This window comes from Botrytis porri, assembly GCF_014898465.1.
Source record: "Botrytis porri strain MUCL 3234 chromosome Unknown BPOR_007, whole genome shotgun sequence".
NCBI lineage: Eukaryota > Fungi > Ascomycota > Leotiomycetes > Helotiales > Sclerotiniaceae > Botrytis > Botrytis porri.
In genome coordinates, this window is record NW_024066081.1 from 718,465 (window position 1) to 743,681 (window position 25,217).

A 25,217-nucleotide genomic window follows, 5' to 3' on the forward strand; every position below is an offset into this window, starting at 1 on the left:
CACTATTTACGAGATACATACAATCCACCGCGACCACCTACATCAATGCCTGTATATGCACACACCTAGTTCTAAACATCTTCATCCTGCACATGTGACATTTCAGAATTGAAAACGAAAAGTAGAACAAAAAACAGTTAGAGAAAGTTTCTGTAATTACAATGAATCGGAAATTTCGGAGTGCGAAATTTTCAGTGTCAAAAAAATGTCAAAGTAGTATTTGCGGAACGACCGAGAGGTGATGGATTGGATTGCCTGGCCCTGCTTGTGTAAGGCTGGGTTGTATTTGCGCGGATAGCAGGCGCATGGAGCGGATGATGAAGGAATGGATTTATGAGATGGGGTGTGGGTGCATTTACAGGTAAGCGGGATGATGATTCAGAACAAATGGGTCTAGGTGCTTTATCTGTTAGATTGTGAATCTGCAGAGGGTCAATGGATTCCTTGTACAGCGTGCTGTATGAATTAAGAAACTTTTGTTCTCTATATATTTCTGTCTAGATGTATAAAATAGGGAAAGACCTCGAAAGGGTGACCTCATCATTCCTGATGGAGATGGAGCTTATTTCAGAGACCCGAAAAAGCATTTAGCATATCACATCATATTATTATACATAATGTGGTACGACCTCCTTCCCGAAGTAATAATCCCCTTCGTATGAACCAACTCGTCCAGGATTAGCCTCATCCTCACCACTGTCCCGCTCTCCAGTAAGCCGCACGCTCTTTTCATTCATCCCAGCACTCCACTTACTGTGAAAGACAGCGAGAGGAAATCCTAAACACCCCGTAACGGCGTAGGATTATTGGCTCCACTCTTCACGTATACATAACGTTCTAACTTCAACCAAGCTGTCGGGTCCGTTTATGCTCACATTACATGAGAATCAGGCAGCTATGCAGTAGTGAAGGAAGGATTCTGGTAGCAGGACGGATCGATGTTGACGATGACTCAGCATGAGCGAGGAGGGTGGGACCATATATGTCAGGCTCCGTAAGCGGAATGGAGTTGATGATATAACAAACGGATGCAAAGGCGTACCTCAGGCAGAGAAGGAAGAAAGGAACCGAGCGCGATATTTGAAGTGTAATAGAATGCTCATACGCATGCAAGTCAGCCGTGAAAATGTGATAGATTTACGGAAGGCTTTCTGTTCGCAGCGGACTTTCCGAAATGAACGTTTCACCGAGTAAATACATACATCAATTGTACGTACAATGTCCAGCAGAGCAAAGTTGTGCGGTCTTAACTCTGCAAGACATTGCCGCGTCTATCCAATGATGCCATCGTTTACGGAAGGATGGCCAGGGATAGCATTGCATCGTTAGATATGCGGGGGTAAAAGGATGCTGGCGGATACTCATTCAGCCGTCTGACTACAGGACATGATCGATGAGCATGAGGATAGCATAAGCATTCAATTGGATCTGGATGACATCTTAAGAGCCTTATGACTAGTGTGATCACGAGACTGATCGGTTCAGCAATGCTATATGGTAATTGAGACTAGATGAGCTTCTGGATAAGAGAAGCGAAGTGACAAACGAGTGAGTAGCTGGAGAGTATCGCAAAGTGTGTACCGGGGTGAGTGGCTTCTCCTAAGGATTTTGAAGGCTGAAAATAAGCACTAACAATAAATTTTCAAGCGAAAATAGTGGATATGGAAAACAAATATTGCAGGGAATCGGAAGAAGCTTAGAATGGCTTGAGATAAGCAGGGCTAGCTTTTTAACATGTAAGCACGTATGTACCTTCACGGCGTGTTGTACGAGGTAGGTAGTGGCGGGATGGTACCACTCTTTCACTCCGTTGCCTGGCAAGGAAGATACCGCGCGGTCTAGCCTGATGACTGCCGTGAGAAGTAGCCTGATGAAGCTTTATATACAGGATAGTAAGTACAAGGAGGACTGCCCTGGTGAATACCAACCCATCCATGCTCAACTCCAACTTAGATGCATTGACCGCCTTCCTAACGGGTCGATCATATGCAGTCAGCAGAAGGACCTCAAGAACATACGATGCTGCAACTCTCATTAGTAGTAAATTATATGACGTGTACGAAGCGGGCGTTACCATTTCAAATGACTCCATCAAAGTCGCGTGTTGCATCCCCCGGCCAGTATATCAAGAATGAGTAAAGGTTGCGCGAGGGTGAATGTCTAACTAATAAGACGCTTCCTTGACTCGCGAATGTAAGAACGAATGTTCGTGGCAAGTTACGTCCGAAGCTCCTGTTTCCGAGTGATTTTGCAAAATCAGCACCATAACAAGAAACAATGATAAATCTACGATGGCTCCGGTGGAATCTCTCCCACTTAAGTAGGAGCGTTGATCATTGAAGATGATGATCCCAGCTCAAGGCAAACCTTTAGGGACTTGAGGAAATAAATTCGAATTTTGGAGACGTTCACGATTTCGTCTTGCAACTTCCGCCTGTCTCTTTTTGTCCAGTCTCTGTTGATAGAACGCCTTTTTTAGGGAAAAGACTCTAGGTTCTTCATCTGCTGTTGGACTTGGTGCTGGTGATACAGGAGTGTCTGACTTCTCCTAAAGACACAGGAGAAATATTAGTAGGCTTAAAATTGAGAATGACCAAGTGACCAAGCGTTATGCATGCATACCTTCTCATCAGTCTTCTTCTCGTCTTTCTTCCCTTCATCTTTTTTAACTTCACTATCCTTCTCCTTCTCCTTCTCCTTCTTTCTCTTCTGCTTCTCTTCGAACTCCTGCTTCACACGTGCGATCTCGTCGTCCATTTCTTTCTTTTTCTTAGCAGCAATAGCAGCCTCATCTATAATGGGTGTAGCAAATCCTTTATCCTTTAAATGGGATGGGCATACATAAAAGAAGTCCTAATAAGAATCATTAAGCGATCACTTCAAAATAGAGGATGACAATATCCACCTTGTTCTCTGGGGTTATCAGAACACTTGCACTAGGTTTATAGCAAATCTCACAAGGCTTAGAAGCGGTGTCGGCCACCTTACGATGAGTCCAGATGTTGGGAAACGAAGCCATATTTAAAATCAATATATCAGACAATGCCCTTGTGAATTTGTGCTTCTTCAATGGTCTTCAAAAATCAACTCCTCGGATATTGGGAGAAGCACTCGGTAGATACGTGGTAGAATTAAAGAGGTGGAGAGTTGAGATTTGGATTTGATATGAAACAGCAATTGATGAGTTGTCGTTTACCGTAGTTCTGACATTTAAGGAAAAGGATCTATCACAAGGCGGGCGCTAGCAAGGATTAACGTAGCACCGACCTCCGATACAATCAGGAACCACCCCTCAAAAGATTTTTTAGCTATCACAATACTATTATCAATAGTTTCTTAGCATTCCCGTCCATATTTGGCTTTATGTCAAGCAACCAATACTCACAGCGACGATAAGGTCCTGTACTACATTTACTAATATTGTTGTGATCAATTCATTCGACTTTATTCAATTATGGCTTCAGAACAAGTTAGAGCTCCAGGTAGCAAACCTGGAGAGAATATGTTGTGGGGTGGTCGATTTACTGGTTTGTTTGACTCATATGTCTTTGATTGAGCTCAGTTCTTACTGACACTTCAATAGGTGGTCTTGATCCGCTCATGGTTTCTTATAACGAATCAATCTACTACGATCGTGCATTCCATACTCAAGATATTCGGGGTAGTATTGCTTGGGCTCGTGCAAACCACAAGAATGGCATCTTGACTCAAGCCGAATTCGCAGCAATTGAGTCCGGATTGAAGCAAGTTGAGGAAGAATGGGTTGCTGGCACATTCAAGATCATTCCTGGTGTGGACGAGGATATTCATACTGCAAATGAGAGAAGATTGGGCGAAATTATTGGCAAAGAGATTGGAGGGAAATTACACACCGGAAGAAGTCGAAATGAGCAAGTTGCAACAGATATGCGATTGTGGCTTAGGGATGAGCTCAAAAAGATTGAGAGCTTCCTAGTCGATTATTTGAAGGTTGTGGCTGCCAGATCAGAGAATGAGATTGAACATATCATGCCAGGATATACTCACTTGCAACGTGCTCAGCCCATCAGATGGAGTCACTGGATGTTATCATACGGTTTGGCTTTTGCAACTGATCTCCAAAGACTGCGAGAAGTTATCAAGCGAGTCAATCGATCGCCATTAGGATGTGGTGCTTTGGCTGGTAACCCTTTCAATATCGATCGTGAGGCAATGGCCGAGGAGCTTGGTTTCGAAGGTCTTTTGTGGAACTCTATGTCCGCAGTTGGCGACCGTGATTTTGTCGTTGAGACAATGCAATGGGGTGCCACTCTCATGTCACATTTATCAAGATGGGCTGAGGATCTCATCATCTATGGTACCGGTGAATTTAGCTTTGTTCGTTTGGCCGATGCCTACTCCACAGGAGTACGTCCTACCTCCCAAGACTTACATAGACTCTTGAACTAACATTGATAGTCATCTCTGATGCCCCAAAAAAAGAACAGTGACAGTTTGGAATTATTGAGGGGTAAATCCGGCAGAGCATTCGGTCAAATGGCAGGTTTGATGATGACCATCAAGGTATTTCTCCACTGTCATTTGGCAATATGACAATATACTGATCGATCATATTAGGGTCTTTCAAGTACTTACAACAAGGATCTCCAAGAGAGTGTGGAGCCAATGTTGGATCACATCAAGACAGTTGGAGACAGTATCCAGATCGCAACCGGCGTTCTCAGCACGTTGACCATCAATCCAGAGAAGATGAAGGCCTCGCTAGACCCATTCATGCTCGTAAGTCAATTCAAAGATATAACTTGTGGAAATTTTTCTCGAGCCTAGCGTATCTTGGGAGTGCTCTCGCTAATCAAGGGGATCGTTCTTAGGCCACCGACTTAGCAGATTATTTAGTGCGAGCAGGTGTACCATTCAGAGAGACTGTAAGCAGCCTTTCATTTTTCAGTGGCCTTCCAACTTCCCAGAGGAACGATTAAACAATTGCTAATAATGAAAATAGCACCATATCTCTGGACAAGTCGTCGCATATTCTGAGAAGACTAAGATTCCAATGGATCAATTGACATACGATCAATTGAAAAGCATTGATAGCCGTTTCAAGGAAGATGTTTCCGAATGCTTTGACTATGAGAAGAGTGTAGAAGCACGCCAAGCGGCTGGCGGAACCAGCAAGTCAAGCGTTGAGGAGCAAATCAAGGTGCTGAAAAGCATTCTTGGTTGAAGGTTGAGGGTTGAAGGTTCAAGGTCGAAATGTTGGAGTATAATGAATCGAGCTGTTCAGAATATTTTGCGCCATACAATCATCTAGTGCATTGTTAGTGTCAATGCTAGATCTGCGGGTTGCAATTATTCTGTAATAGAAACTCCACACAAATAAAAGTTAACGAGAATAATTGATACCATAAATACATAGAATTCAGGAAATGTAATGTTCGACCTTTGCCATATCTAGTGTTGTTGCCATTGCCATTGCCATTGCCATTGTGGGTTCTCTCTGTTGTTATTGTTTTTTCTCTAATTATGCTGTCCCTGTATTTTCTGCATTATGAGAACTTTCAAGGGGAATCAAGACTGCAGCTTTTCTCTTTTGTGTCCCTCAATGAAAAAAAAGGAGGTCAAAAACCGCTGTTGACCTCTTCAAAATGCTCTGAGATTTTTGAAGTAGAAAGCCAAACTCTATGTGCTAGAAAAATTTCTGCCCGACAGCAGTTTGGAGCAACAGAATACTCAACAAGTTGTCCATCGAAGTAATTATGCCTCTAAGAAAGATGAGATAAAAGAGGTTATGATGCACCCTTGGCAAAGTAGAGAGAAGACAGAACTTGTCCTAAATTCTACATTATGATACAGTCTATTGATACTGATGCGTATCCATCTATTACTTCTATCCCATTTCACAAAACACTGAAGTTTGCTCTCTTCGGTCTCCAAGTTCATGTTTCTGACAGCACTCAGCCTGAATCTTCTGTCGTTATCTATCAAGCTCTCTAAACTAATCACAAACACAAAATTCATTCTCAATCTCTTCAGCTTCCCATCGTTCTCACTCTATTCTTGATAATTCACTCTCTTTCGATTCTCTCCTCACATCACTGGACTTTCTGAATATGTAAATCTCCATTCAATTTTTCAGATCTATACAGAAATTTGGAAATCCTGAATATACAATCAGAACCTTGAGAGTGTTTCGAATATTTGAAGGAAAGGAAGCTTGGTTCCTTTCTTCAAGCCTAGATTCAGGGCTGATGATGGGAGGGGTTAGCTAGAGGTGCGAGGGAAAGTGCGGAGAGGTGCAAAGAGATTTGGTTTGGGAGATTAAATAATTGTACTCTAAAGTTACTTTTCTATTAGCAACGATAATCTAACAAGTTCACTCCCCTTATACATCTATCCAATACCTGAAATTTTGCAAAATGCTTTAGAATTTATACATCTAGACTTCACTAGCAACTCTTCTTAAGATCTGCCTTTAGTTGGTTTAGATCAAAGCCAAAAAAAAAACATTTTGTGAAGGATTGGTTCGTCCAGGATCAAGACAACCTTTTAGCTTCAAAACTTCTTATGTGACGTTTTTCTGCTCACTTTGTACTCTGATTTTAGAAATCCGAGAAGATAGACTTAGCAAAATCGATATCTTCTCCTAGCAAAATCTGACATCGAGTATTGAATGTGCAACAGTGAATCAACACAGCCATTTCAATCAAAAGGCCAGTGAGTGACCCGAAGAAACCCCATCCATTTTTGTTTAAGAGTGTCCACAGGTTCATCTTTTGCAAATTACCAGCATTCTTCTTTAAAACTCAGCAAATCCTTCACCCTCTTTTCGAACTTGTTTGATCACACAATTCACAAATTTTTTAACAATTCTACAATTCGTTTAACTTACCTGAGTTCTCATTGCCTTTCTTCTATGGTCTCCATGTCTAGACAGACGATCTTTAAATTCAACGCTTAATATTGCATTCGATTGTTACTTACTGCATAACTTTGGCTCGCGGTAATCTGAAAGCTTTTTCGTCGAAGATAATAATTCGCCTCCACTGACGGCTCAAATCCAGCTTACAGTCAACTATCAATCGCGCCGCTTGTTGCTACCTGATCGATATTTGCTGGTTGCCGGTTTCACCATGGATACTTATAATGAGGGAAGAGTTATTCCAGCACATGAGAGAAAAATTGCAGAAAAAGTGCAGAGAAAGGTGCAGCGATGTTTTGAAAAGCAAACTGGCACGACCTTGTCCGTCAAGGAGGCGCACTGGCTGGATTGCATCTGTCGAAAATGTCCTCCGCTGGCAAGAAATATGGCTAAGGATACTGAAGTCTTCCAAACTATATCAGGGAAAGCTTTTGAAGCTGCAAATTCTGTTCAGAGTCTTTTCTTGACTGCACGCGAAGTCGAAGCCTACAAATACACATCTCTTCGTGGTGCGTTCTACGCCAAAGCACGCTCGGAAAGACCCGCAGACGACATACTCATATGGTTCTATATCTTTGAAAGAACATATATCGACGGGACCCATTGCTTGGATTATCAACGGGATCCATTTAAAGATTACAGCGAGAATGTAGGCATAAATTTGTTAGCAGAATTTGCGATTGCTTCAAAACCCTGCTTTGTTGTTCCAGGAGGAAGAGAAGAGCTTGCGAAAGAGTGGTATCTATGTTCAGTTTCAAGTCTTGAAAAGCTCGAGGATGCGAAGCTTTGGCAAGTCAATGCCACGTTGAGCAGCAGGGAAGCGCGTGTTCTTACCGCTCTAGATATATCATTACCGGTTTCCAAAGAGTGCGAGGCAAAATTACCAAGAAACGCAACCAGAAAACAACGCATGGACATGGCTGCATTTGAGCCTGAAAATTATCTCCCCGGATATCTGTACCATCGCCTGGGCCTAGCTGTGAAGAATGACACCGATATCACATTTACAAGCGACGAGGCTGCAACACTCCTCATAATTTTAACAGGCAACCCAGTCCCAAAATCAGACCCGTCAATCGGATCTCCCACAAAAGCTGTCGAATATCACGAAGGAAATAATGAAATAGTCCCACCAGAATGGGTAAGAAGTGCTATCGAAGCACAAGTCAAGGCAGGAAAGGAAGAGCCGAAGAGATTCAAGAACGGGTATCCCCTAACGACAAAGACCCCGGAACAGAGGAAACAATGGCGTGTGGAGGAGAAAGAGAGATTGATAGCGTCAGGTCATACTGAGTTGGCTTTCGTTAGAAAGGAGCCGAAGAAGAAGGTGGTAGAACGCAAAGTTACCATCAATGACATCAGAGCTTTCATCGAAACAAACTTTGAACAGTCGGAAGAAGAACACGAGAAGCCAGAAGAAGAAGCTGAAGATAGAGCTAAGGACGACTTGATACTCTCATTAGGCAAGAAAATCGTGGCCAAAGAACGATACATAGCTGAAAAGGAGACCGAGATGAAGCATCTATATGTTGCTCATGACAATCGAGAGCAAGCACTCAAAAGTGAGAATAGCAAGCTAGAATCTGCATTAGCAACGACGAAAGAGAAACTCAACAAGGCACTGAAAGAACCAGACAAGGTTCGAAGCGAATGGTCTGCCAAGATACAGCGTCTGCACGAAAAGATTTCCAAGCTAGAGACGGAATTGAAGGCTGGACAAGATGCACTCAACATCACAAAGCTGGATAGTGCAGAAACAACCAATAAACTTTCTCGACACAAAGCAGCACATGAACGCTTTGTTGAAAAGGCTACTGAGCTCAAGAAACAACGGGATGAAGCACGACAAGAACGAGACATACTACGTGCTTCTCGCGTCAGTCAGGCTCAACTCGACGACACAAAGGCTAGCGAGATCGCTCGTGCCGTTGAGGAAGCTACCAAGCCTCTGAAAGCTACCATTGTTGCATCGGAAGAAAAGATCGCCACTCTGGAAACAACAATTGCGAAACTCAAAGACGACGCCGTGACTCGAAAGAACGAAGAAGGCATGGCCGCACTTCCAGTGATCAAACAGCTTCTCAATCTCGAAAAAGTACATGAGCGATTGAAGAAAGCTATCATCAGGGAACGCAGTGGTCGCGCACAGGACGCAGTATCTTGGGAAAGCGTCGAGAGTGATCTTCAGCGACAATTGCAAGAAGAGCAATCTGTGTCTGCGGATCTGCGATCTCAGATTATGCAGAAGTCGGATGGGGATACGGCGCTATTGGACCAAATTGCTGTGTTGCAAGAGAGGAATGCGCGGTTGGAGGTGGAAAATACGCAGTTTAGAAATGTGCAGAGGTTGATGCGGGGGATTGGCAGATTGTAGACTCTACGTTTTGCAGAATCGTGGTTTTGTTTGGTTTCATAGGGCTTGGGGATTGGACATGTAATCTTGCATTTCACTCGCAGTTGGTAGCTACCTCGTAATGGGGTTGTTTCTGAGAGGGGCTCAGGATCTGTAGTTCGGGTTTGTACATATTCATAGTGCGCGTTAGATACCCACTAATATTTTCATAGGAGAATTACACACATGTACCTAGTTAGCAATCAAAAATGAAAAAATAAATGAGGTTTCTCACCACACATTTAAGCGAGCATTTCCCAGTTACCTTATTTTCAATATTTAATCAAAAATTCAAATATTATTAGTTTTCTTAATAATTTTCAGAAAAATGGTTGAACTTAATAATAGTAACGATTTATATAAATTTTATTGAAATTAGGGTACTCTTTGTTGTGTTAAAGTGATTCAGGTATGTGATAATGAAAAATCTTAGGAATGAATTGAAAAAAATCTGAGTGTTTTTTGAAGTATAATTAGAGATATATTTAAATCGAATTCATTTTAAATGATATATAGGAAAAAGGTTTATAGATCTTTTATAATGATAATTGAAAAGATTTAATAAATTATTAGGTATTTAAGTAAAGATTGAGACAAAAGAAGAATAGCTTTTGAATAGATTAGAAATATATTAGGGGTAATAATTTTAATGTGTATAATTTATTAGAAATTATATAACGTGGTTTATCAGTACGTATACTATATCAGTATATGCATTATTATTTTTACATACAAAAAACAGCCGTGTGTAATCGTACACTTTCTTTATTTATTGATATAATTTAATTTTTCTTTATATATATTATATTTATCTATATAAATAATATAAAATGAATTAAAATAGTAAAATCTTATAATAATAAAAAAGTTATTTAAAGAAATAGATTTTTGTAATGTAAAGTGTGATATTCTTAAGTTACAATTGAAATATTTATAAAAAGATTAAATTTTATAAATATTTCATTTTTATTATTTATAAGGAAACTTTTTCAAAGAAAAAATAATAATTAATGATTTAAATAAAAATATTAATAAAAGATTAATTTTAGTGTATTTTGAAGTAATACAAATATTAATATAATGTATATACTAATAAACCACGTTAGATATAATTATAAATATTAAATAGTATATTCTAAACTTTTTATATTAAAGGAGTAAGTAAAAAAAGGTTGTATTTTATTAGGTTTTATTAACAATAAGGTATTAATGATATTGTTATCGTTAGGTTAAAGAGAAGGAATTAAAGAAAAGTTATATAGTCGAACATGAGTCCTTTTAAGCTAGGAAAGGTTAAAAGAGTTTAAATAATATATAAATCTAATAAAAAGAGATATTTTATATATATTAAATCTGTATATCGTTTAAAAAAAGCTTCGATAATAATATGAAATGTAATTAGCTGGAATTATAAATTCTTATTAGTTTTTTTTATAGAGAGAATCAGGAGCTAAAAGTATTATTAACTTAGTATATTGTAATCAGGTTCTTCAACCTATTATTTTCTTATTATTCGATAAACTAAAGACCTTTTTTTTTTTATGGAAAATAGATCGAAAGTTTATTTTGGTTATTTTAAACTAGCTCGATTAAAGTATGATATATGAGGTTTCGATTAACCTCCCTTCTCATTAGATCTGAATTCAATTAAAAAGGTATGAAGGTAGATGAAAAAGGAAATAAAAAAGCTTTTATTTATATTTACTTTTGTTGAAGAATGAAAATATAAATTAAGGGTGTTTTAGAAGAAGATTAACCCTATTGAATTTAAAATATATATAAAAAGATTGACCTATAAATTAAATAATATAATTAAACTGTAAGGTTTAATTACTATTCATTAATACAAATATAGATTTTTATTAATAAACAATATAATGTTGAATATTTATTAAATTTATTAAAAAACCTGTGTAAAATGAGTGGTGTGCGATGAGCAAGTTCGATAACTCTTATATTGATTTGAATGTCTACATTGTACTGAATGTTCATGAATAGATGACGAAGACTAATACACAATGATGTATTTCTGGAATTGTAATATTACGGTGATATGATTTGCCGCCAGTCAATTATCAAATCTATCGTAGTATTTTCAGATATTTGTCCAATTGGTGCTGACGATTTCCATTTTGAGTATGTGGATTTGGTATCGAAGTACCTCTGAGGATAGGATTGCGTCATATAGACCTCGCTTGCAAAGGGGTCTGGTGGGTTTTGGTCTAGCTTCTTGCCTGATCACAACCACTCCTAGCCTTTTTTAAACTTCTCTACGAGACGATAGACGTGAAAGTAATTTTTGTAATAGCACTTCAAATGTATTTACCAGCTGTAAGAATATCATCTACAAATGCACTCGCTAACTTCTATATTCGCCCTTTCTTCTTAATTCCACGAATCACACTCATATCAACTATTTGACTCCAAATCAAGCGCTCAAATGCTTCTCAGTCATCTCTGGTCCTCCACCTACACCAGTCAAAATTACTCTGCTAACACCATCCTTAAGAACCTTCTGTGCTCTCTCATCAATATGTTCTGCACTCTTGCTCTCGACATCCTTTCCATTCCATCCGTCCACACCTCCAAGAACACTCTTCAACGAACCAGCGACTAATCCAAGGTGTTCCTCCTCGAAATAGATTACAGCGTTTGGACCAGCGTCAAAAGTATATGCCGCAACTGTCTTTCCAGCGGCATTGTTGATATCCTCTACAGCTCTGATTGCTGCTCTACTAACATCATTCAAATAGAAAATGGGTGGGAAAGTATCCAAACATGTTGCATGGAAACTGTTACTTTCCATCATAGTAACCTTTGCAAATCCCTCGAAATCTTTTTCCCTAATTGCCCGTTCCATTTCCTTCATATGTTCTGGAACCACAGTCTCGGCTCTCTGTTTGAAAAGTTTCGATGTCTCGACTGTGATTTGCATACCAGAGGTACTGGAAACTCCCTTCTTCTCGGCAGAAACAACGAGAATAAGAGCCCGCATGTTGGGCCAGTGAGACGCAGGTGCTACTTCCACAGCGACGGAATCAGATCCATCTTCCTTTTGACCCATCTCCCAAGCGACATAACCTCCGAACAAAGAGCGACAAGCAGAGCCACTTCCCTGTCTTGCGATTCTTGAGAGTTCGGTGGGGCTGGATTGTAATTCATACAAGTTGGCAATAGCTCTAACAAGAGCTGCAAACCCAGCAGCGGACGAAGCGAGACCTGCAGCGGTGGGGAAGTTGTTCTCCGAGATGATTCTCAAGGGGTAAGAGGAGAGTTTCGGGAGCGAGGAATCGGAATCTTCGAGGGCGGAACGGAGAGAGCGGAGCTCGCGGAAACAGGCTTGAGTGCGGGCGTTGGAAATGTCCTGGGGAGAGCCATTGAGGAGAAGAGAATCTTTGGCAAAAGTGGAGGAGCAGGAAGCGGTGGTATGGGTACGGAGATCATTTTGAGAAAGGGTTACAGAGATGGAGGAGTTGGTTGGGAGGTTTAGTTTTGCATCGCGCTTTCCCCAGTATCTGGTCGGTAAGAGAATATGTTAGTTGGGTTTCCTAGTGTGGACAATGCAGGAAGTACAATGGGAGAGAGAGGGGTAGCTTTGCTTACTTGACTACTGCGATATTAACTGGAGCCGTTGTACTGGCTTGGTAAATCTTCGTGTCTGACATTTGGACGGTGATTTGAATCAAATAAGAAGAGTAAGGATTTTGGTTTGATTTTCTGGAAGGAATATACAAGAAGTATTTATTTCCAATATTCCAATAGTCCACTTCTTAATTAAAAAGTTAAAAGAAGTCTCCTCTTGACAACAAACCCCCCAAAGTTAAAAGAAGTCAGAAGTCTCCTGTTGACAACAAGCCCCAGTCCCCCTTCACCTACCTAATCGCAAAATATCAAAGGCGGTCAACAACTACCAATCGGGATAAGTATAATCCGCTAGCAAGGCACAAGGATTCACCCATCAACAGAGCAAATTCAAGCTGGGGGGCTAATAATAATAATAATAATAATAATAACGTAGTTTATCAGTGCGTGCACCATATCAGTACGTGCACCACTTCAAAATTATACTAAAATCAGGGTTTTTTTAATATTTGTATTTTAATAATTAATTATTATTTTTTGAAAAAAATAAAATGTATGATAAAAATTATAATTTAAATATTTAAAAAATATAATTTTTATATAAATATTTTCATTATATTTTAAAAAAGATTGAAATTGTCACGATTTTCGTTACAAAAAAACTTTCTTTAAAATAACTATTATATTAAATCATATTTCTAATAGTTGATTAGAAATTCTTATTATTTATATAAATAACTATAAAGTTTTTTAGGAAAAATCAAATTATATTAATAAATAAAGAAAGTGCATAGTTACGCACAAACGAATTTTGTATATAAAATGAGTGGTGCATGTACTGATATGGTGCACGCACTGATAAACTACGTTAATAGATTCGACCAATTCAATTTCTTTCAAATGTATTAACAACCACCCCTCGCCTCCAAAAAGTATATCTTCATAATCTACACAACTATCAAAGATGTCTAAAGCAGAATCAGCTCAAGGCATAGAAGCCTGTCCAGTCGATCATGCAACACGTTCAGCATGGCTCAAAAACAATTCCACCAAACCACCTTTCCCAGGCGCAACCCCTCCATCAAAACCAGGTCCAAGTTGCGATTCTTCAACCGTTGATCAAACTCCTCCTCCTACCCATACACCTTCAGGTTTTCTGTCTCGATTATTCTTCTGGGATAATTCATCATCTACACCCTCTCAACCACCATCAACTCCCAAATCCGGAACTTCTCCACCCCGTCTAGGACTCGACCGTGAAATCTCCACGATTCCTCGCGCATCTCCTTCTCCAAATGATACCCCTTCGTCCTCTTCTCCTTCAACCTCTCATCCCGCGAACTCCGAATCCGAGTCTGGCGTTTCTGCATCCGGAAATTGGATCTATCCTAGTGAAAAAATGTTTTTCGAAGCCATGAAGCGCAAAGGTCATCAATCAGACGCTGCAGATATGAAAACTATTGTGCCGATTCATAATGCTGTGAATGAGAGGGCATGGAAAGAAATTAGAGAGTGGGAGGCGGGATGGGGAAGCGAGAAGTATGTTTTCTCTTGAGAAGTTGTGATGAGATATGGACTAATAAATTCAATAGATGTGGTGGACCTCGTCTTCATTCTTTCCTCGGACTTTCGCAAACGCTATCGCCCAAAGCTCGATTCAATACACTTCTTGGATATACTGCTCCCTTTGACCGTCATGATTGGGTTGTTGATCGATGTGGTAAGAGAGTTGATTACATCATCGACTTTTACGCAGGCAAAGCTTCACCTGATGGAAGTGGAAAACTGAATTTCTTTTTAGATGTTCGACCAAAGTTGAACACATTAGAAGGATGGAAGATGAGGGCTTGGAAGGTATTTAATTAGAGCTCTATATTCGGCAGATGATGAAATGGGAATGGGGGGGGGGTTGGAGGTGTAACCAAAACTCGGCATCATACGCCACGGTCACAGCTTATAGTATTGCGGAGATGGACGGACATGACAACTTTCACAAGACGTATCCTACGTCTGGGAGTAGGTCCGACTGAAGTTCGATATAATTTCAGACGGGACACAAGCCAGAATGTAAATTCGGCTATAGCTTCAGGACACAGCAAATATGCGCCCAACATCATTGGATGAGTGTATATCATCTGGGCTTTACGAGAGGAGATGATGTACGATTAACGAATTGAGAGGGATGGAATGGAAAGCTAGGCACTGGATTGTATATTTTAGGTGTTACGGTGTTTGTATACCGATCAATTCTTTGAGTTTGACTTCCAAGGACATACTCTCTGCTCCGGTTGAGCTGTACAACTATATGTATGTACAGTCTAATAAAATGTGTATCAAGTATATTAGGAAATGTTTCAACTTACTTACAATGAAATGGGTGTTCTTGATATGTTGTTTGAATTTCCATTCAATATCCGCTTCTTATTAAATTTGTATTTGTCGATTTTCCTCATGTCTCGAGGGAAGACACCTACAGTGACTCACAATTGAAAAAAGCCATAGTATAAAAACACACCAAAAATAATCATTTTTCAATCTTTTTTATAGAATATAATTCTTTATTAGAAGCGTTTTAGTAGTTGAAATAGTTTTTCATTATAGAGATTTATTAATTATTTGATAAAAAATAAATCAAGTTATTTTCAGATTTTATTTGATCTTAAGTTGATAGCTTAAAGTCAAAGATTCTTAAAAAATGTAAAAAAAAACGCTAAATCAATTAAAAGAATTATTACAAAATAATTTTTTTAAATTCAATCAACTTTAATCAATCGAATCAAAGTGAAATGATTATAAAAAATAAAGTATTTAATTTTTATTAAAGCTAATAGAAATATTTATATCAAATTAAGTTTCAATGATTATTATTCTTAAGGATTTATAAATATAAAAATTTGAAAATAATGAAAAATGTCTATTTTCAATGTGTTTTTAAGCTATGACTTTTTTCGATTATCTTATATGAAGATTAGAAGAGTAAGTAATATAAAACGCATCTAAATATATTCTTACTTTAGGCCTTTAAATTAACTAGATTATATCGCTAATTGAAAATTTATATAATGAACTTTAGATGGTGAAGGTGTTCTAAAAGTTATATTTTCTTTAAATTTATTTACATTTCATTTGAAATTATTTATAAGAGTTACTATAAGATAAAGACTAGTATTATAATAGGAGTAAGTTGAAATTAAAGACTTTTCATTAATTCCTCAAAACCTCTTTTCCTAAAGCTATATTGTGATGAATTACAGGGTATTACAAGAAGAAGAAGGTTCATCTGATTATTCTCTATATTTAAGATAATCTAAGCTGTGGATATAAATAGGTGTTTTAATACCCCACCGGGGCTAGCTTCGGTCCCCGAAGGGGCCGAATCTCCCCTTACCGTGATCAAATTGTATAACACCATGACGTAAATACTATACCGGCTTGCGCCGGTTATTGCCCGATAGTACTCGTTTCTTTACATATATATATATGAAAAACTCTTCAATATCGGAATAATAGTCAGCTTAACGCCGACCTTATATCGATATAGAGCCTTTCTCTTTAGAGTGCGTTCGGATTACTTTTATAGTTATTTACAAAATAATCTTTTTTATAGAAAAAAGTAACGATATTCAGATTAATATATTAGAGTAATATTGAAAGTAGTAGAATTAAATGAAAATGAAGATTTATTAATTAAAATGAAAATTCGTTAAATTATTTAGCAAATAATTTCTCAAACTTATCAAAAAGCTATATTTAAAATCATTAGGAAAATATATAAGGATTTTAAAGGTATTTGTTATTTTAAAGTTATTTATTAAATAAATTTTATTTGATATTCTTAAGCGTTCGATTTAACTTTGTTTTGAATTATTTAGAAATATTTTAGCCACACTTTATTTGTCAAATAATTGTAACACTTTGCTGTAGAAGAACTACGAGAGCAGGGTACAATTCATCCTTAGAATCTACAACTATAGAATTGAGAGTAAAGTACTCATGGAGCGCACCTATAAACTAGCTATGTACACGTGATCGTGCACGTGATCGATCGGAGTTGCGATTGAGGCCGATCCGTGACAATAATTATCTGTTTTTAGTATACTTTTATCTCAATTTATTTGTTAAATAATTTGAAAAGAATAATTCGAACGTACTCTTATACTTTCGTTCTTAAAAGTCTTAAAGCTATTCGATAGTTAATTACTACTATATTAATACTACTTTAAAGCCTTATTAAATTCTATAGTAGTAAGCTAGTATTGTAAGACTTATTATAAAAGAGTAGAAGATAATATGATTATAGAGTAAGTCTTTATAGACACTATAGAAATATTATTATAAAATAGTATTATTAATAGAGGAGAGAGGAGAATGACTCTAAAAAGCTTTTATATAATATATAGAGGATATAATAAAATAGATAGAAATTTAATTTTTTTTAAACTATATAATAAAGAACTATAAATATTAGTTAAAGAAAATATTATATAATCTATACGTATTGTTTCGCGTATATTATATTCTCATTTTATAAGATTCAATTCTTTTATAACTCGAAAAGGAGCTATGTTATTATATAAGAGTGTCAAGAATTTATTCAAAAGTTTAAAAAATCGAAAAATAAATTATTTTCTTTCTATTGAGTAGACTTAATAAGGCGTCTATATATAAGGTATAAGAGTAAACAGGATTGTCTTATTCTGTTTGTCTTTTTCGTATGAAAATAAACTTATTAAATATATATATATATATATTAACCCTACTTGTATATGAAATATATATATAAGATAAAGTATAATATATAATGTCATGCTCCTAGTTACGTGTTTTAACACTTCCTCTTATTTTATTAATGTCGATTGGGTTTCGATAGAATGATGAATTATATTCGATAGTTCGTATAATTAGTTATATTCACTAGAGTTATCTCCCTCTTTAGGCTTTCGCTCTCGAAAGTATATAAACCCTAAGAAATATAAAATTAGAAATTAGAAATCGATAGTATATTGCTAATATATGACTTAAAAAAGACAAAGAGATTCTAAAAATCCTAGAAAGTTCAGAAAGTCCTAAAAGTCCTATAAATCCTAAAAAATTCTGAAAAAGTCCTAAAAGTCTCGAAATCTTAATAAAGTTCTAAAAGGTTTTGAATAGATCTAAAATTCCTAAAAATTAAAATACGGAGCTCTACTAGCTTTCCGCTGGGATATTGTATTAATACCGGAGGAATCTTGAAAAATTCCGAATATCTCGGAAAATCCTGAAAAGTCTTAAATAAGCTTGAAAATCCTAAAAATGATCTGATTACACTCATAAATAAACAACTCTAGTAAATACTATTTTATCTTTTGCTTTAAGATAAACTACTCAATATAGTATCGACTATTTCTAATTAGTTTCTATTAGTAGATTTAACTACTCATAGAATAGCTAGCTATACTCTTCTCTCTATAAAAGACTTGAAATATTTAATAACTTCATTCTAGAGCTCTATTCCTATTAATCAAGGTCTAATTAATAGTAATTTCTCGATAAAATGACTTTAAAAACCTAGAGCTTTATTTCTATCGAATTAGAGATATTAATTGATTTCAAAAACAGTAATTACTCAGCGGACTGAATTCGAAAAGTACAGTATCTTATAGACATTCTACTATAGAATAGACTTAGCTTTATACGATAGCTGTCACGGGTTCAATACGTAGTTATATGGATGCCTAAGGCATCCACCCTCTATATAGTCGGAACCTCTCCGCCTCCTTCTTACTCTTTGTAGAATATCATACATCTTACCTAGTACCTATCTCTTGCACCGTGATAATAGCTTTCTTTTCTTTTCTTTTCTTTTTCATTTTTTCATTCTGCTTTTATCTAGTTGTTTTGTTTTATTCGAGAGTATAGATTCGAATGAATATTAAAGGTATATCGCTATTAAATTAAAGATATTCTTATATATTTATATTAAAGATTATTTTCTTTCTTAGATTTCTTTTAATTTAATCTTATTATATATGAAATAAGAATATTTTCGAGATTCTAAATAATATCAATTATCTTGAAACACGTGACTAGAAGCGTAACATTATATATCGCGCTTTATTTTATATATATACTTTATATAACGTGATTTATCAGTGTGCGGGTCATTTTCACCTCAATTCACTCTTTCAAACTCATATTATTCAACAACCATTGAATCAATTGATTAAAACTATGAAAATTATAATAATCTAGGATCTATTATATCATCTTGACAAGTTCTTGCATTATGTCCGGTCTTTCCGCATTTACTACAGCATCGACTAGAAGATGCTTCTTCATTAGAATTCCTCCCTTTTTGACGCTCGTCGCGTTGAATCTGAATATCAACCTCTTGTTGAGATAATATATCAAGAGCTTCTTGCCCAGTAAGTACTCCTCCTTGACGTAATTGGGTTTTTTTCGCGCGTCGACGCTTGCTTAATGCCTCATTTGCCTTTCGAAGTGTACGAATCTCTGCATTCAAAAGTGTATTCTCATGAGCTAATCTCTCTGTACCTTTAGCTAGAGCTAGTACAGTCTCAAATATAGGTGTAGGGGAGCTTGATTGATGTCGGGTTATTCGAGATTTCACTAAAATTGATTGAGAAAGAGCTTCAGTTGGGTTGTGAGGGGTTTGAGAGATCCATTGATCTAGATCGAAAGAGGGAGGGGTAGGTGTACGAATTCGAATATCTAACTTCGAAAGTACGGCTTCAGGGTCAAATGGTATTAAACCTGTTCCTCGAAATCCTGATTTCATATTCTGAGAGATGATTGATTCTTTATATGCAGCTTTAAAAGCTATAAAGAATTCAACCTTCGAAATATGATTGATATGTGCCTTGATAAATCCATCAATTTGACCACCATATGAACGTTTCAGATTGCTAAAACAGCCCACATCAAGTGGTTGAGTTAAATGACTTGAATGCGGTGGTAGACTTAAGCATATAATATCGTTCTCTTTGCAATATGCTTGAAAAGCTCTTGATTCATGGCTTTCATGCCCGTCTAGTACCAACATTCGATACCTGCCCTTTCTTCGGTTCTTAGTGTGCTTGTCGAAGTGTTTCAACCATTCTAAACCTGTCTCATTGTTTGTCCATCCATTAGATGTAGGTTTAATAGCCCAATCCGCAGGAAAATCGGTTTCGGTATACCAATTCGAAAGATGAACCTGTCCTTGAACCACTAGAAATGGGGGTATAGTTTCACCCTCCCCATTGCCACATATGATTGCTGTAGCCCATTCTCTATTGCCTGGTTGTATTGCCTTGCTTCTGCCATTCCGTTCAGCACTAGTTACTACCATTCCGGGGCATATTATACCCATCATAAAGCCCGTCTCATCGAAATTGTAGAAATCGCCATCCAAAATGCTGTATTTCGCTCGCATATTCGCAACCAATCGAAACCACTCTTCAATAAGCTTAGGATCTTCGCAGAGAGCTCTTTGAAAGTCATAAACACGACTAAAACGCGTCTTTAATTCGATTCGACGCTTTACGAATCGATGCGCCCAGAGCTTCCCAACGCGCTTTGCACCCCTCGATTCAAGAATATGATTCGCCATATCTTCTACATTTCTTAATTTAGGTGGAAATCCTCTCAAATCCATATCAATTATATATTCAGAAATGATATTCTCTTCTAGTTCTGAAAGATTATAAGATTTAGGTCGATATTCGGAACGGGAAGTATACCATTAATTCTACGCTGTAGTGTTGTATTCGAGATATTATATATCTTTGCAACCTTTCGAATACTTGTTTTTTTGTCTTTTTGAATAGCTTCGATAGCGAGGAGTATACGGGCTTCTTGATTATTCGAATCCATTGTGGATTGTTGATAAAAACGCGTATTGAAAGAGAATAGAGTGAATTGAGGTGAAAATGACCCGCACACTGATAAATCACGTTATAAGTAGAGTTAGTATATATATATATATATAGTTAGTAAGTTTCTTTTTATTCTTATATCTTATATATATATATATTTTATTAGAAGAAACATAAAAAAAACTAAGAAGAGCTTTTTCGAAATAACTCTTCAATTTATATTACATTCGAATTAGAGAATTATTTTATATTTTTTTTATAATTATTAAGTCGATATCTATTTAGATTAAACAGTTATTATTATTAATATAAAAAAGAAAATGTATTATATTTATCTAGAATATTTAAAATAATTAATATTATTATTATATAGAATAATTATATTAAATAAATTAATTAAAAAGACTTCTTAAAGATTTCTATAATGATTCAAACCTTTTAATATTTAATAATCTTATTGTAGGAGGATCTCTATAATTGTTATAAAAGCTATTTCATTCTTCTCTATCGAGACTACGCTATTATATACGCTTCTTAAGTAAGCGACGCTACGGTGTAGCGTGCTATACTTATAGAAGAATTTTATATAAAAAGAAAAAGGGTTTTAAATATAGAAAAATGAAAAAGGAAAATCTCTTTAATAAGTTCTACTTATTTTAAGAAATATTTTTAATAAGATTATTAATATACAAAAATAAAACCTTTATATAATACCTATAATTATTTTATATAAAAAATTATTAATATTTTAACATAACAAAATTTATAAGAATAGTTCTAAAGAATAATAGGAATTATAATATATTAATATTAATTATATTCTTTCATAATATATAATATATTATTAGTTATTTAAAGAGGAAGTAATAATCGTTAATAATATAGAGTATATATTATAATAAAAATTCATATTACAATACGTTTTATACTTATTATATAATTTATTTTAGATTATTAGTATATCAAATATAAATTAAAATCAGCTATATAATCATTAACCTTTTTTATTATAAGACTTTAGAATCTTTGTATTAAAGAAGTAATATTAAATAAAACGAAATGAAAATAAAGATAATAGGTTTCAAATAGAACTTAATTTGATTGAAATAGTAGAAGAACAAGGTTAGAAATGAAAGATTCTATAATATAAGATTAGAATTGAAATTGGAATTATTAATATTATAAATAGATTTCGAAAAATTTGAGGGTTAGTAATTTAGGAGTGAAGATATTTTTATAATAAGGTAATAATATATCAACTATGAGGTTTAGTATATTAAAAGAAGTTGAATTAAATAGAAAGAAAGAATAAAAATAAATATAAGAAGTAGAAGATTATAAGGATTATAAGAGGGTAAATAAGAAGATTAAAAGGTTCTATAATATAATAGGATTTTACAATAGTATATTTGAATAGGTTTCAAAAAGGGATAGGTTTTTTTTTTCTATTTATTTTATATAATTGAAAATATATAATGTAGTTTATTAGTGGGTCGGTTATATCAATGAATCGGCTACTTTTACCTTAAATTGTTATTTCAAAGCTATATTATTTAATAATAACTAAATCAATTAATTAAAACTATTAAGATGTTACGACGGCATCCAATATACCACATCACATGATCAGGAAGTCACGGGATTAGGGACTCCCACTAGATCCCACTGCTCCCATCTGATAGAACACAATAGGATTAATAGAATAATAAAGAACGAAGGTCTATATAAAGGAATAAGTTTCATTATAATATAGAGCTTTGTACTTAAAAACAATTATTAATTTCATTACTATAGTTATAAGAATTACAATCAATTATAACCTTATTAAATTCCTACTTGAAGTTTAATCTAAATCATTTCAAAAGAACTCTAAACACTTCCACATAACCCTAGAGGCAGCTCCTGTAACATAAGAATCTAATAATTTAGAATCTATTACATTATTTTGATAGATTCTTATATTATAACCTATCTTTCTATATTTACTATAATATCAATTAGAAAATGCTTCTCTATTAGAATTCCCCTCTTTTTAATACTTATTATATTAAACTTGAATATCAATTTCTTATTAAGATAATATATTAAAAGTCTTTTGTTTAATAAGCACTCCTCCTTGATATAATTAGATTTTTATATATATTAATATTTGTTTAATACTTTATTTATTATTTAAAGTATATAATTCTTTATATTTAAAAGTGTATTTTCATAAGCTAATCTTTCTGTATTTTTAGTTAGAGTTAATTGTTACGACAGACATTACATGACACATTCGCGTGTCACATGAGGGAGCCTTGAGGAGCTACGGGCTCCAGGAGCATACGGATCCCAGGGGCTTCAGATGATGAAGGTCTATATAATAAATGAGTTTTATTAGGATATAGAGCTTCGTGTTTAAGAATAATCATTAGTTTTATTACTATAGTTATGAGAATTGTAATAGTTATAATCTTATTGAATTTCTATTTAAAGTTTAGTCTAAATCATTTTGAGAGATCTCTAGACACTTCTACATAACCTTAGAGGCAGCTCCCGTAACATTAATATAATTTCAAATATAAATATAAAAGAGCTTACTTAATGATGAGTTATTTGAAATTTAATTAATATTAATTGAGAAAGAGTTTTAATTGGGTTGTAAGGGATTTAAAAGATTTATTGGTTTAGATTGAAAGAGAGGGGGGTAAGTATATAAATTCGAATATCTAATTTCGAGAGTACAGCTTTAAGATTGAATAGGTGTTATGACGGTCCTTGCGAAGTACCGCGTCACATGACTATGAGTAGGTGACGGAGCGTCAAGGAGCTGTAGCGCTTCTGGAGCGCAGTGAGGTCCGTAGCGATCCAGCCTATAGAAAGGTCCTAAGGAATATAATAGAGAATGAAGGTTTATATAAGAAAATAAGTTTCATTATAATATAAAGCTTCATGCTCAAGAACAATTATTAGTTTTATTATTATAATTACAAGAATTACAACCAATTATTAACCTTATTGAATTCCTACTTGAAATCTAATCTAAACCATTTTGAGAGATCTCTAGCCACTTTTACATGATCCTAAAGGCAGCTCCCGTAACAATAGAATTAAACCTATTTCTTGGAATTCTGATTTCATATTCTAAAAGATGATTGATTCCTTATATATAGCTTTAAAAGCTATAAAGAATTCAATTTTCGAAATATAATTAATATATATCTTAATAAATTCATTAATTTAATCATTATATAAATGTTTTAGATTATTAAAATAGTTAATATTAAATGATTAAATTAAATAATTTGAATATAATAGTAAATATAAATATATAATATTATTCTCTTTATAATATACTTAAAAAACTACTGATTTATAACTTTTATACTTATCCAATATCAATATTCAATATTTACTCTTTCTTCAATTTTTAATATACTTGTCAAAGTGTTTCAATTATTTTAAACCTGTCTTATTATTTATCCACTCATTAGATATAGGTTTAATAATCTATTTTATAGGAAGATTGGTTTCAATATATTAATTAAAGAGATAAACCTGTTCCTAAACCATTAGAAATAAGGGAATAATTTCATTCTTTTCATTTCTATATATTATTATTATAGTTTATTCTCGATTGTCTGGTTATATAGATTTACTTTTATTATATTTCTTAGTATTAATAACAATTATTATTGTATATATAATTCCTATTATAAAGTCTGTTTTATTGAAATTATAGAAATCTCTATTTAAAATATTATATTTCATTTATATATTTGTAACTAATTGAAACCACTTTTCAATAAGTTTAAGATTCTTATAAAGAACTCTTTGAAAGTTATAAACACAATTAAAATGTGTTTTTAATTCGATTCGATATTTTATGAATTGATATATCTAAAACTTTTCGATGTATTTTATATCTTTCGATTTAAGAATATAATTTATTATATCTTTTATATTCTTAAGTTTAAATAAAAAACCTTTCAAATCTATATCAAGAATATATTAAATAAATATTTCCTCTTCTAATTCAATTAAATTATAACTTTTTAATTAACTCTTAATTATATTAGATTTATCTTGAATTCTATTATTTAATATAATTTGAAATATATAATAAAGCTAAACTATTTTTCAAATTAATAATTTTTTATTTGATTTAATAGCTTAAATAATTAAAATTATATATGCTTCTTTAGAATGAATTTTCATGATTAATTATACAGAAAATACATATTGAATATAGAATAATAATTTAAGATAAAAATGACTGATCCACTGATATGACCGACCCATTAATAAACTACGTTAGGTATAACTTATTATATAGTTAGTATAGCTTAGTTATAAATAGATTGAATCGATTAAGACTTTATTATTACTGATATACCTTATTAAATCTACTCAACAAATTATATATCAATAGCTTATTATAGGAATATCTCGAGTATATCAGCGATTTATTAATTTAATACTTTCGAAGCTATTTGTTAAATATAAGTTA

General features: G+C 34.5%; 5 protein-coding genes across 5 annotated transcripts; 3 read left to right on the forward strand and 2 right to left on the reverse strand.

The window, feature by feature from the left end:
* Positions 1 to 2,356: 2,356 nt before the first annotated feature.
* EAF01_005534 (uncharacterized protein) lies at positions 2,357 to 3,019 on the reverse strand (the record flags this gene model as incomplete). Its single annotated transcript, XM_038913787.1, has 3 exons — positions 2,357 to 2,548; positions 2,623 to 2,853; positions 2,906 to 3,019. 3 exons carry the CDS (start codon positions 3,017 to 3,019, stop codon positions 2,357 to 2,359), a joined length of 537 nt encoding a protein of 178 aa, XP_038770236.1.
* A 435-nt stretch (positions 3,020 to 3,454) lies between these two features.
* On the forward strand, positions 3,455 to 5,203 carry EAF01_005535 (uncharacterized protein; the record flags this gene model as incomplete). Its single annotated transcript, XM_038913788.1, has 6 exons — positions 3,455 to 3,527; positions 3,584 to 4,386; positions 4,438 to 4,542; positions 4,597 to 4,758; positions 4,851 to 4,904; positions 4,982 to 5,203. 6 exons carry the CDS (start codon positions 3,455 to 3,457, stop codon positions 5,201 to 5,203), a joined length of 1,419 nt encoding a protein of 472 aa, XP_038770237.1.
* Positions 5,204 to 7,109: 1,906 nt separating this feature from the next.
* On the forward strand, positions 7,110 to 9,272 carry EAF01_005536 (uncharacterized protein; the record flags this gene model as incomplete). The annotated part of the gene is made up of 1 exon (XM_038913789.1): positions 7,110 to 9,272. The coding sequence occupies one exon, from the start codon at positions 7,110 to 7,112 to the stop codon at positions 9,270 to 9,272; it is 2,163 nt and encodes a 720-aa protein (XP_038770238.1).
* A 2,446-nt stretch (positions 9,273 to 11,718) lies between these two features.
* On the reverse strand, positions 11,719 to 12,955 carry EAF01_005537 (uncharacterized protein; the record flags this gene model as incomplete). The annotated part of the gene is made up of 2 exons (XM_038913790.1): positions 11,719 to 12,805; positions 12,894 to 12,955. The coding sequence occupies 2 exons, from the start codon at positions 12,953 to 12,955 to the stop codon at positions 11,719 to 11,721; spliced, it is 1,149 nt and encodes a 382-aa protein (XP_038770239.1).
* An 881-nt stretch (positions 12,956 to 13,836) lies between these two features.
* Positions 13,837 to 14,738, forward strand: EAF01_005538 (uncharacterized protein; the record flags this gene model as incomplete). Its single annotated transcript, XM_038913791.1, has 2 exons — positions 13,837 to 14,411; positions 14,465 to 14,738. 2 exons carry the CDS (start codon positions 13,837 to 13,839, stop codon positions 14,736 to 14,738), a joined length of 849 nt encoding a protein of 282 aa, XP_038770240.1.
* Between the last annotated feature and the right edge of the window lie 10,479 nt (positions 14,739 to 25,217).